General features: G+C 42.2%; 1 protein-coding gene across 1 annotated transcript in view; it reads right to left on the bottom strand.

Moving 5' to 3' along the window:
• The window catches only part of TXLNB (taxilin beta), a 28,030-nt gene extending 16,289 nt beyond the window's left edge, over nt 1–11,741 (bottom strand). Inside the window, exons 1-3 of the mRNA XM_030489629.1 lie at nt 11,339–11,741; nt 9,305–9,396; nt 5,425–5,595 (exon numbers count right to left, since the gene is read on the bottom strand). Coding sequence (XP_030345489.1) covers nt 5,425–5,595; nt 9,305–9,396; nt 11,339–11,741 — 666 coding nt within the window. The remainder of the gene's footprint in view (nt 1–5,424; nt 5,596–9,304; nt 9,397–11,338) is intronic.
• Between the last annotated feature and the right edge of the window lie 1,528 nt (nt 11,742–13,269).

Raw genomic sequence — 13,269 nt, 5'->3', positions numbered from 1 at the left:
TCTAGTCTTCAAGAAAGATGAATACCAAATGACCCAATTTCTACTTAGCATGCACAACACAAGCCTGATCTTGGACAGCTGCTGTTCAAGGTTGGGGATGTTTGTCCTCCTGCTGATTGTGGAGTGACAGAGATGACAACACCTTGGATGATGGGAGGAAAGTATTGGAGCCATTAGTGCTCATAATACCGTAGTGGAAAGAAATCACCATGAAGCCTTGCTGTGCTCTGCAGTTTACACGAGAACACATGAGTGTACTCACAGACAGAGTAAAACAAAGTACGAGCCCAGAAGGACTCTCACTCTTAACAGGAAGAAATAATTTCAGATAGAGCTGAGCAAATGACTTGGGGGGGGGGGGTCCTGGTTCAGTACCTGTGATGAAATTGGACACACACAAAATTTGCAGCAAGGTGAAAGAGAAGCTCTCCAATATTTATTTATTTTTTACATTGGTGAGAATGATTTTGATTTAGCCTGAAACATTTTGCTTGACCAGAAATAGAGCTGTGTTGTTTGTGGTTACTTTTTGGTTAGCTCTTCTTAGTCCAATATTGAAACACAAATGCTGTTCCAAAGTAGAGTTAAAAATGCTACTCAAAAGGTGTTTTAAATCAACCACTTTAGCATTCCCAAATGAAATATTTAATTTTCTTTCGAGAGGGGATGTTTACAAGCAGTTCTTTATTATTTTTGTTCAAAACTTTGCCAGATTTAACTTGAATTCCTAGATAGTTTTGGTCAAGTCAGAACTCCACTTTACCTCTAATACACTGTTTGAAAAACTGCTCAAGCCTTTTAGTTCTCAATTGTACAGGTGCAGCCCTTAGCAGGGAGAAGAGTGACCAGGTGCTTCCACTTCAAGAAGTCAGAGAGAGAGTGAGAAATTGAACTTGCATGTCTGGAGTCCTATTTCTATGGCTTCAAAACATCCTTCCTCAAAAGTACTTTATTGTTCCAGTGGAGGAAATGGTGTTATAACACGTCACTACTGTGATTTATAGCGCTCTGGAGTAATAAATCCAGCTGAATATAAAATAAAAAATCAGTGAATCATGCGTATGTCACACTGAACATTTCTGTTACAAGGTGAAATGAGACATCCTGAGAACAGCAATCATGCAAATGTAAAAAACAAAAAACCAAACACACCTCTATGCATGTGTTACTCAGAGGATCTTATTTCCTACTCATCCTCTCTTCTGAGGTAGAATAATTATACAGAGCACAGAGACAATACAAATATTCAAGGTTAAAGACACTGAGCCAGGAAGCATTTAGTTGCAGGGCACATTATTTCTCTTGACCTCTTCTGCTTCAGAGAAAAAGACATCTGAGGAGGATATTTGCTGGGGGGTCTGGCTGTGCCCCAGAGAGCTCCTCAGAGTCCCTCATAAAACGGAAGAGATTTCTGAAATCCCTGAGATCCCAGGCACAGATTAAGGGTGGGTGTGAGTGAGAAGAGCTGGCTGAGCAGAAGGGCAACTGTGTGGCTATGGCATTGTGCAGGGACCTGCAGGCATTGCCTCTTCCCTGTGCCAAGGAACAAAACCCTCTGTGCCTCAGTGCTCTGCCATGCCAATGCTGTCAATACCCAGCTGATGTTAGGCCGGTGCCTGATCCCTAAGGTAATACAGTTTCAATCTCAGAGGTTTCTAGGTTCTACTGATAATACCCTGGGAATAGTGATAGGTCTTTGGAGGTGTCTGCTTTAAACCTGAGCTTTTACTAGCTGTAAAAGCCTATGGCTGAAGCTGCATCTGCACTGGAGCCAGGGAGGGGGCCGATGCTACATGCCACAAGCAGAGCCTTGAATCCCTGCTAGCTCTGTTCTGGGGCTGTGGCGCCAGCTCCCCTTTACCTACCTCACCTGGACAGGCACAGTCTAGCAAACCCCAAATAGTTGGCGTCACTCAACTTTTATTATCACAAGGCTGCAGCCCCATCTCTTTGCTTATACCTGTCTCCGTAACCTGAGAAAATGCACCTTTTTCCAACAGGTTCCTTAGTACTTCCCATTTCAAAACGCCATAATGTAAAGTAAGATCCTTAAGTTTCCCCCCAAGTTGGAGGCTTGAAGACTGACTTCTGTTTTATGCTACTGCTGTTGCAGCTGAAATAGCTGTGTGGAGTCCAGAGCTCCTGGCTTTCTTAGTTGCAGGGAGCAAGAAGGTGTCAGGGGTGGTGACTTCTCAGCATCATCATGGTGAATTCATAACTTGCAAACCACGCTTGGCCTTGCCAGCTGCTTCACTCTGTGCTTATTCTTTTAATAGTTTGAAAGTAAATGTTCAGTTTTAGTGAGAAAAATAAATCATCATAAATTCTTTTTAGATTTCTCTTTGTGGAAGACTGAACTCTGACCATAAACCATTATTCCCTTTCCTCTGTCCTTGTCTTTGTGCTCCATACCTACCCTATCAAAGATGTATCAAAGATTCTTGTGTTCTACTGCAGTACTGCTCTCAGTCTTCTGTTCTATTGCTAAAAATGTAAAAATGCACTGAATAAAACTTTGTAAAATTAAGACAAGGATATTTTGCAGTTTGGGATTTATCCCTGGAATGTGTGACAATTTGCAAACAGCAGGGCAGGATTGTCTCTGGTTCTCATGCCTCCCTGGGGCAACTCAAGAAGACTGTTGGTCTGCTGAAGCCATATCAGTTGAGATGATATGAGTGCAGAATCTTAATTTTCAATTAATCATTCTCTTCATTCTCAGGCACCATGGTCTGAGCCAGTTTGGAGCTGAGCCCATAATCAAAGCTGTTGACTTTCATGACATTTGTATGAAAGTCATTGCTTAATGCCTAATAGCAGGAAGGACAAGGGACCTGAGATGTTCATGTCACTACAAGATGCTAAGTAGCCACCAAATTGTCAGATAATTGGCAGAACGTGAATACCAGGCAGAGAAAGGAGTTGCTGTTGGTTTTATCAGAGCTACTCTCTGTTGCAGTGGGAACACATTCTGCTATTTCACGAATATTTATTCCGCATTTCTTGGAGGGAGAATTAAACATCTGTTTTCTGCTGTGAAGTGTAGCTGCAAGGAAATAATCTGGATAGCTGGACTGTAAGACAGATTTTGAGGCCAGTATCCAATGCTAACTAGAAATTTTTCTTCTCTGATCTGTCCTGTGGATTTTCAGTGCAGCTCTGCATTGCATATTCATCACCACTTGGCTGCACTGATCTCCAGTTAATGGGAATTCCACACACCAGATGAGTGAAGATGACATTCACGTGACGTGATGTGCATATAATGTACCACATGGTAAGTCAGGGGAGTTCCATGATCCGGCCAGGCCAGATTCTCCTTTGCTATTGAAATGACGCAATCTCCTACACTTTGGAACATAATCAGAAGTGTTAATCCCAAGTGCTAAAAAATTATGAATCAGCACTCTGTCTTGCCAAAACTAAAATAAAAATTACTTAAGCAGGAGATTTTAAAAATAATATTTAATGGACTCCCCTGTTTTGGGCCCTCTCAGTACAGTCATAAGTGGAAGAAAATGGTATTCATTTAAATAAACAGAGATGAGATTCTGGAGATTCACAAATCTCCAGGAGCTAAAGCTTAAAGGCAAATATTCCAATAATTCTGTTAAAATTCTTAGAAACAAACCCAAATAAAGATATTGAATGCCTTTGTTTATTAATTTAATTCTCATTCATTCTGTAAGCGTATTTTGTCTTACTGACCTATTTAACTTTGGGGGTTTTTACATTGAAAGCATAGCAACGAGAGGGAAGCTAGTAGTCTGGGTTACTTGAAAAGTCTCCAAGTTCTTAGAAAGAAGTGGCCAAAATTTCAACACTTCTTCCTACTACCTGATCAGCTCACGTACCTTTCCTGGCTCACCTGGTAGAGGTACGGGATAAAAACCAGAACTGAGTCTGAAATTGATAGGTTTATTTAGGGGACATGGTCCCAAAACAAAACAGTCCAACAAGTGGAAAGGCATTGGGAAGAGACTTCCCTAAATGTAAAGCTGAAATCTGTAATGAAGTATTTATATGCAAAGAGAAAGGAAAAATCATGCACTCTAGTAGTGAGATTAATAAGCCTATGGTATCTGCGAAATCGTGTGAGGAATTCAACAAATCCTGTTCCAAATAAGTTTTCCAAATATAATGATTTTTTTCTCTATAACCCAGTTTCCACTGATTTGTTCCACTGATATGGTTTGTTTAGAAATCTCAGTTAAGTCTATGCAAAGTACTGTACACTGTACTCTTTAAATCACTTAAAAATTGGCTTGTATCTCTGTCGAAAGATTTTGCCCAAAGACAGTCTGGTAATTCAGTGTGGATCAATATCAAAGTGTACAGTTCAGGTCTGGTACAATTGCAGGCACAAATTTAATTGGCACTACCAGTTTTGCACTACTATAACTGAGCACACAGAGATTTGCATCTAGTTTTCCTAATTGTCTCTTAAACTGCTTTTGTCCTTCTCCTGGTGCACAGTTTGAGCGTATATGTGGCCGTTCCACCTTCCAGCTATATTCTTGCCAATGTATAATGGAAGTCAGAGCTAGACGCTGAAGGCCTGCTCCTGAGCTGGTGGAAATGAATGAAAATCCATTACACTTAATAGAGATTATATCAGGTGAAATTCTTGCTGCTGACAATTCATATGTGTAATTTTATACATAACTATATCCCCATAAAGTAGGATTTTGAATAGATCAAAGCAGAGGATTTTTGTATAATAATACCACCACCATCACTAACGTACTCAGGAAAAAAGGAGGATCACAACAGAAATATATTTCTTGAACCTAAAATTTTTCAAGAAGCATAATCATGTTATAAATTTCACATTTAAATGGTGTGATGCACCAAGCAATAGGCAGACATGGCATATGAATCCCAGCCTTTTGACACTCCTCAAAATTTCCTTTTCGAACTGATTCTTGTAATCCAAACAACTTCCACAAACTGTGTTGGCATTCTTCTTGTCTTGAGGTTTGATGCCTTGAGGCAAATGTCCTGATTGACTAACCCTCACAGATCACTTGAAGATGCCCAACTGCTCAAATTACATGAAAACAACGCCCAGCCTTCAGTAAGTCCCCTGGAGCAAAGCTGTTATTCTGCCTATGCACATGCATTAACATCTGCAGTCCCAGGGCCTGGTCTGTTAACACCACTGGTTTTCTCTCTGCTGGGCTCGCTGCTAATGCCAGGAGGGCTTACAGTTAACGTGAGCAAACTCAATGCCCAAAAATGCTTGGCTATTTCCGAGCAAGGAATAAAGGGGTCTTGGCATAAACGGGCCTCAAGTCTACAGCATGTATATAATCATACGTTGCATGCATAGATGCAAATGTCTCTTTGTTTTGGTACTAGAGCAAGATGGAAGGCATCTTCTTTTCTCCCACTGCCGGGTACCTTGATAAGGCCACCACTCACCTTGAGGTTTTTGTTGTGCCTCTGGAGCTCCCGGCACAGGCTCTCGAGCTTGCTGCGGGCGAGTATGGCTCGGCTGTGCTCACTCTGCAGCTGGTCCTTCTCCTTGGTGATCTGGGCCTGCCTCTTCTGTAGGTGCTTGAGCTTTTTCTGCTCAGCACGATGTTCTTCGAGCTGGGCGGGGAACAGGGATTAAAATGAAATAGAGAGAGACAGGAAAGAAAAGAAAACTAGTTCTTTTGGTTTTGGGAAAGTCTTTGCACTTTCTTAACCTCTTAGGCAATGTTCTGTATTTATCAGCACTAATGGGGAGGAGCGAGCGACCTGAAGCTGGTCCCAAGCCTGCTGCTACAACAGTCCCAAGTGTGCTGTAGTGTGGGTGGGTGAACATAATTTTTAGCACTCTTGTCACACCATTTCAGCCTTTCCTTCCTTGATTTGAATTTATTTGAAGGACAGCTGTGAGGTTTTTATTTTTGTTTCAACGTTAGGAACTGGAGCAGCTGGTAGTGCATTACACGGTGAGATTTCTCCAGATCATGAGGTAACACAGTAGGTGCTCATTCTGTTTTGCAGCTTCCTGAAAAAGAAACAGCTTCCATCAAAGAGGTGCTGGAAACCAGGGATGCTGTTTGTGTGGGGTCTTTGCTGCTGATAGAGGAGAATGCTCTGGAGGGAAGTGTTCCCCAAAATGACGAGTGGGCACCACCTCTTGCCAGGTTCCTCTTCCTCACAGGAGCACATGCAAGTTACAGTGAATCAAACCTCTTTTGGGCTCTCTAGCTCCATGTAATTACTGAAGAAAACATGGACAGTCCCTAACATGCACTTGGGATCCTGCTGTTCCCCTGGGTGCGTTGCTCCTGCCTTCCCTAGAGGGCTGGCAGGGAGGAGGGTTTATTTGGAGGGGGGATGATGGACAGCAACAGAATTGCTAATACCAGTCCACATACAAGCCCATCATTTCTTCTAACATGTGCCTATAACTGGCTGTTTTGAAAAAATTCTCTGCATTGCAGATTAACACCATAACAGTCACATCAAAGATGCATTTCACCTCTGAAGCTTTTAATGGTTTTCTCCCTTTCCAAAACACAGCAGCCTTCCTTACTGTATTACAGGCATGCATACGTTGTGAGGTATTTCTGAAGTCCAGATGTTTTCTGGTTGAAAAACATCAGCACATGAGCCGCAGTCTGCAAACCTTAATAACAACAGTTGCTATTAAGATTACATTACCTAGCAATATGGTACCACTAGTATTATTAACCCCAGTATGACTGGGAAAGTCTGTGAGTGCAAGGGAATGATGTGCAGCTCAAACAAGAAGGTCAACAGCCATCATATATTACATTTTCTCTGCCTGAGGTTTTGTTTTCTGCAGATGTTCTGGAATTTATACTTACAGTACAGAGCTCTGTGTATTATCAATCAAATCACAGCTAGGCATGCCACAAAACAATGCAGCCACCAGCTTGGAGTATATTTACAGATTATGCCCAACTTTCAGCATGTGTAATTGTCTGTTTTTACCCCCATAGATCAGAATAGGGGCTTTTGTATCTAATCAAGCTGCACTAGCTGAAATAATTTTTCTAGTATTGTAGGGAAAAAATAGCCTCTTTGTAATTAAGGCTGACATTTGTTTTCCTTCAGAAGCTTGATTTTGGCCCTTTCTCTTTTAAAAACACACAAAAAAAGGTTCTTTTTTTTTTTTTTTTTCCACATTTTGCATGCGCAGCCTGTGCAGAGTGGATAATGATTTATCCAAATTTTAGATGATTCACTCAAGCTGTGTGAGATAGGGGGCTTAGAATAAAATAGGTCTTAATCGTGATATGAGAAGTCTTACGAGCATTTTTTTACATCCCCCCCCCCCCCATAAAAATGACTTGTGCTAAAAGCTTGTATTTCAAAGTTCTCAGGAATGTCTCAGACATGGTCTTACTTTTGCACTGAAGAAGGGAATTCACTGGTAAATAGGAATGACAAAAAGGCCACCAATGATAAATTTTTAAGAATAATTAATATTGGCTAAAACTAACTACAAATAGAAGCAATCCTGATTTTGGAAGGCTGACCTAGAGAGACAAACTCTCCACTTAGAAAAAAAGTTTTATCTTGACCCCACTGAAGACAATGGCAACACTTATTTTTATTTATTACTGGTTAGTTCTTGCACGCAGCACTTGTGAGACCCTCTGGACCACTGAAAATAAGCTGGTTACATGCAATTCTGCAACAGCTGTTGTAGAAAAAAGCTGAAGTAAAGCACAGCCTGCCTTACTAACGCCAACCACTCTGCCTGCACCACTATTAGTGAATAAAATCTTCTCTAATGGCAAGAAGCGTGGCACAGCTTGTACCCAAAGGGCTACACTGACTCCCTTTCCTGTCCCTGCAGCCATGGCTTCCTTCACACCAGCCCTGCGCTCCCTGATGCCTTCCATTTTTTGGTGTAGCTCTTGCTACAGAGTGTGCTAGGGCATGTACTAACAGTTAAATATATATAACAGTTAAATATATAGCTGGCTGGCTGTGGGGTAGTGCTGGTACTGCACAGGGTGCCCAAGCAGAGGCAGCCTCTTAAACCACAGCCAGCAGCAGCAGTAGCCAACAGGGCTGAAGGCACTGCCAGCACCCAGCACATCCTGGCACATGGCTGCACCGTCCCCTGCGCTGTGCTGCAACAAGTGTTTGTGTCACCACATGGTTCACTCGATCAGGGAACTGATCTGGCTGGAAAACAACTCAGCAAAAGCAAAAAGTGACCTGAAGTGTTTGATGAGGATGGACAAGAGGGAGCAAAGAATGGTAACTACTACAGCTTACTGCTGACAAGTTAATCACACTACACCCCTAATTTAGTGACATTACACAGGATGTCAAAAATGAATACTCAATATTTTTGTTTTAGCACCTTTCTCCCACATGGGTTACCGGCAATATGGCCCCTGTTTTATACAGTGCTCCAGGGATATTTGAATGCAGTGGAGATAGTACATTATAGAGGAAAAAGACCCCTTTCAGTTAATCCGTGGCCATGAAGTCCCTTTAAGCATGAGCTAAACCATAAACAGCCTGAGACCATATTATGAAATCAGAGGATTTTACATGAAAAAAGGGAAAGCTGAACTTCACATTATGATGAGACATGGACACATCTGTGCATAAAACCAATTACAAAGTCAATGTTCTGCTTAGCACATTTTTCAGCACTCCACAAACTGTAAAATGCTGCAGCCTTCTCATTTGTAAGATTTCCACAGCTTAAGGACATACAGCCCTTTTAACGACTTAGAAGAAAACACTTGATCTGAAAATAACCCACCTTGAGTATGGAAAGAACAGAGTCAGGCAGGTGGCAGTGCTACAGGGGTGACATTACAGTGGCAGGGGCTTTGACTCTTCATTTCACTGTGTTGTAGTTTCTGTCATGATTAGCCTCAGTTCTCTGTTTTCTGATTTTCTGCTTCCTAACATTTTATACTAAGCCATGATTTATTTTCATGTTGGTTAAATCACTGATAGGCAGTTTAAAGCAATACTCACACACAGAGGTATGCAAAACTCCTTGCAGAAGGGGAAGGCAGGAGCAGAGACACTAGTCTCCAGTGTGGGTTGGTTTGGCAGAATTGCCTCTAAGTACAAATATTCTGCCTTATCAGTTTTTTAACCCAAAGTCCAGCTTGTTTTCATCACATTTTACTTTTTTTCTCCTTCTGACTCATAATTGATTATTTGACCCTGACAATTATTTTGGGATTCAATTACCAGGACAGATGCTACCACTACATGAGGTTTGACCATGCTGCACGGCATATGTTTTTTATACCTTCCTGTATAGACAGTTTGCACAGAAAAGAACCAATGCTGTACTAACCAGCTCAGCATACTTCTTAAATAACAGGTCCAGCTTCTCCTCTGGAGTATTCAGCTTGTTCAAGCTTTGCATCAGTAAGGTGGCTTCCTTTCCTTAAAAATAAAAAAAAGGCAGCAGAGATTTGACAGTTGAGGTAGCTCGTAGCTCACGTACTGTTGTGAAATTGGTTGTTTGTGAAAACTCTGTGAGAAATGGGGCATTTTGGAAGAAAGGAATAATTTTTGCAACGAATTTCTGGATTTTTCTTCTCCCCATAAGAACAATCATGCTTAAATTTTCCTTCATTTCAGACCTCAGTAATCTGCTGTCTTCTAGCAAAAGCATTGGCTGTGAAATGCTTGTCCTGTATAATCTGATTTTCATTTAATATTTTTGCAACATTACTGGGTCACATATATGGAATATTTGACTGAAATAAGATGGAAACTCAGAAACCAGATCTATTTGCAGGCGAAAACTGATCAAAGCTCGTGTACTCAGCTCCTCCTCCTAGTATGGGTTGAGTGCTGCTCAACCCATACAAGACATAAGGAAGATTAAGTTAGGTATAAAGACTATGGTGTTGATGGAAACATTCAGAGAGCAGTTAGTTACTGCCAGCCAGGTCTGGGCTACATGATAGAGGTGTAAATCAGTTCCTTGACTTGATGAAGGGAGTACAGGTACCAGAGACAGTCTAATAACTATCTGGGCATGCACAGCTAAATCACTGCACAGCCATTTACGTATTGCTTCTCTTCTGATACCTTTAGTACTCATTTCAGCCCTGAGTGTGAGCTGAAGCTTGAACACCGATTATTCATCAAATACAAAATCTCTCCGGTGTCCCTGGAGATAAGGATGGCTGTGATGCCACGGGCTTGGCAGTGCTTTTCCAAATGCTCCTCTTTCCTGAAGCTGTGAGAGGTTGGACTTTTTCTGCTCCAAGTCTAGTGCAGTTCAGGAATACTGCCTGTGGGGAAAATCCACTTTCACACTGAGTTCTCTCTACCGCACCAGTATAAACAAGTTAAAAGCTTAAAAGGAAAAGAGCTTAAATAAAATCCTGGAGTGAAAACTGTGCTTTGGTAGTGTTTTCACTGATCTTAGAAAGTGCACTAATAACTGCACTGAACCCAAGACAACAGAAGCTGCTGAACTTTCTTTTCCTGGATATTCAAGGAATTTGGGGGAAAAAAACCCTCGTGCTCTGTCCTACGCTTAGTCCCTTGTCTGTAAGAACGTCCTGCAGTGATTTTTCTATAGGCTTAGTCTGCTGCTGGTTTTGGGTTCTCACGCAAAGGAGAGGCTTGAAGATTGACCTGAGTTAAATGTAGGAAGGGAGATGAATGCCATGTTGGCTAGATTGGGACGTAACCACATCGCTCTCTAGCGGCTGTCCAGCGGAAAGGACGTACTTTACAAAAACCTGCTGAGACTTCCTTCTAGCTCAGCTAAGAGTCCTGCCATGGGCAAGCTGCTCTCTAAGCGTTGTGCTTAGAGAGAATAAACTTATTGGCTTATTTCATACAGTCTGTGATGAGTCCGGAGGTCTGCTAGACGAAAGGTAACCCGGGCATAACAGTGAACTTGTTCTGCAGATTTCCATGGCACGTGGTAGCACCATTAGCACCATTGTAACATGTGATAAGTAATACCTGAGGAAGCAGGAGGAGAAACAAATTTACTGCGGCACAAACAAGAGGCCAGGCTTTCCTTTGCCTAAGAAGCAACTTTGCAGAGTGTGTCATCAGACTCATAGCTTTGGCTAACTAATTTGGACAGCCCAATAGTACATACATCAGAATTATGTGATATAATCCTAAGATTTTGTCTTTTTAAAAGGACTAATATCTGATACAGCCTACATGTATCTGTTGGATAATTGCCAAAGGTAGTTATCAGTTCAAGAAAAGTTGTAAGAGTTGCCGTAATTTTCAGTGGTAACTAGAGGTCTGTATCATCCACAGCAGCGGCTTAACATGGGGAAGAGTAAGAACCCAGGAGTTTTTCCTTCTGTTTACAGAAGGGCTGTGAAAGTATGCAAGTACTTGCCTAGTCCTTTCAGGATTTTCTTCTCTAGCTTTTGCTCCTTGCTGCTGCTGGCCTCCTTTGCTCTGGAGGCATCCCCAGGAGCCAGCTTCTCTTTCTCACTGTCCTCATTTGCATCTTCATACTCCACATCCTCCATGCTGCCTGGCTCTCCCTTCTCAGGCCTGTCAGTTTCTGTAGTGGCACTTTCCTTCTCCATCAGGCTCACAGCAGACCCATAGGTTTTAATAATATCCTCCAGCTGCCGGCTCAGCTCCTCCGAGATATCACACATGGCTGCTTCAGGGCGGGTGCTTGGCTGCTCCATGGGTGCTGAAGCAGGGGGCTGAGAGCCAGGGGCAGGTTTGTCCCCGCTCTGCCCCTGGATGTCCTGCCCAGGTGAGGGGGGAGGCTGGTCATTCTCCATGGTTGGTGTTGTACCTGACAGCAAACAAATGGAGGATCAGTTTAAAACCACACAGAATTAGTCATTTAGCTGTTCCCAAAGGCTGGCCAGCACCTGAGTGATTTTGTGTGGAATCTGGGATGGCAGCTCATCTGTCAGCTCTGGCTTGATAAATATGTCACACTTAAATAAACAACTGAGGTGATTTGCCTGCAGGGAGAAAAGCAAATTACATACGTTCCAAGTGGAAAAGCCTGCCCAAATCTAATACTTAAAAATCAAACCCTCTTATTCCCACTGCCAGGGATAACACAGTCATTTATACCATTTCCCTCCCTGACCATACTATTTGCCACATGTTTACTTTTCTTGATCTGTTTAGCTGCAACACTGGCTACTAATATGGGCAGCTTCGCTTCACAGCTGCACCAATTTCAATTCTTCTTCCCTCCTGTTGGCACATCTTAAATCAATAATCACAAAAGAGGAATATTTTAAATGAAACTGTTGCAATGAAAATTGCTCTGTGCTCTTGGAGAGCCCAGTGTGGTGCTTGATCTGCAAGAGGCCTGGCTTGGTACTGTCACAATAATGGCAAAGAACAAGATAAGCAGCTACAACACACTCTTCTCTTGTACTTGATGTGTGCTGTTGACAGCTTGCTTGACAAAGTACAAAACACAGAATAAATCACAGCAAGGTAAAACTGACCGGGTGTAACATGGTTTTGATAGTCTGGTGTTTTCTGGGGTGAATTTCAGCTAACTCGTTCCCAATTTGCGAAGGGAAGCTTCGGCTTTCTCATGTCTTTTAGCAGCTGCGCTCAGCCAGGTGAATACAGAGCTCCCAGTGTGTCTGTGTTCCTCTGAAGGCTGCTCCAGCTTACCCAGGACATGGTGATGAGGGTGTCAATGAGAGTGTCTCAGGCACCTGCTCCCAGCTCCTGCAAGGTGCAGGCCAGCAGAAACAGCATCTCTGACTGGGTGTGGATGGTGTGTAAATTTCTACAGCTTTCATAATCATAAACTGACTTGTCCAAAGGCAGTATATGATAAGAGAGATGTAATTTACTGTAATATGTGACTCAGTGTTTGCTATTAAACTCTCCTCAGTCAAAGTGATGTTTGGAAGTGCAGTGATGGCCATCACTAAGGCAACGTTTTTCAAGATTTGATTGTCTAGCTATTTAATTGGGCTTACAGGCAAGATAGTCAAATATTATGGTTTATCATCTCTCAAGCAAATAACTGAAGGCTTTGAGTGGGGGTCAGGATGTGCTATAAATTCATGCCCCTGCAGTTCTCCCAAAGGTACAACTTGCCAGCAGGAATGCTTGGGAAGGCGGCTGGACCTGGTCTCACAGACCCTGCCAGACAGACTCATCCCATTCTTTCCTTCCTGCTTGTGGCATGGTCATTTTATCACTGCAAAGTGATTGTGAAATTATATCCACCTGATTTGATGTCATTGAGTTTAATTTACATTGAAAGATTAGACCCTACATGTGCAATTTAGGTAAATAATTCCAGATAGCATGAATGTTAGACTA

This window comes from Strigops habroptila, chromosome 6, assembly GCF_004027225.2.
Source record: "Strigops habroptila isolate Jane chromosome 6, bStrHab1.2.pri, whole genome shotgun sequence".
Taxonomy (NCBI): Eukaryota; Metazoa; Chordata; class Aves; order Psittaciformes; family Psittacidae; genus Strigops; species Strigops habroptila.
The sequence above is the reverse complement of the archived record's forward strand: the minus strand, read 5'-3'. Positions and strand labels throughout refer to the sequence as shown.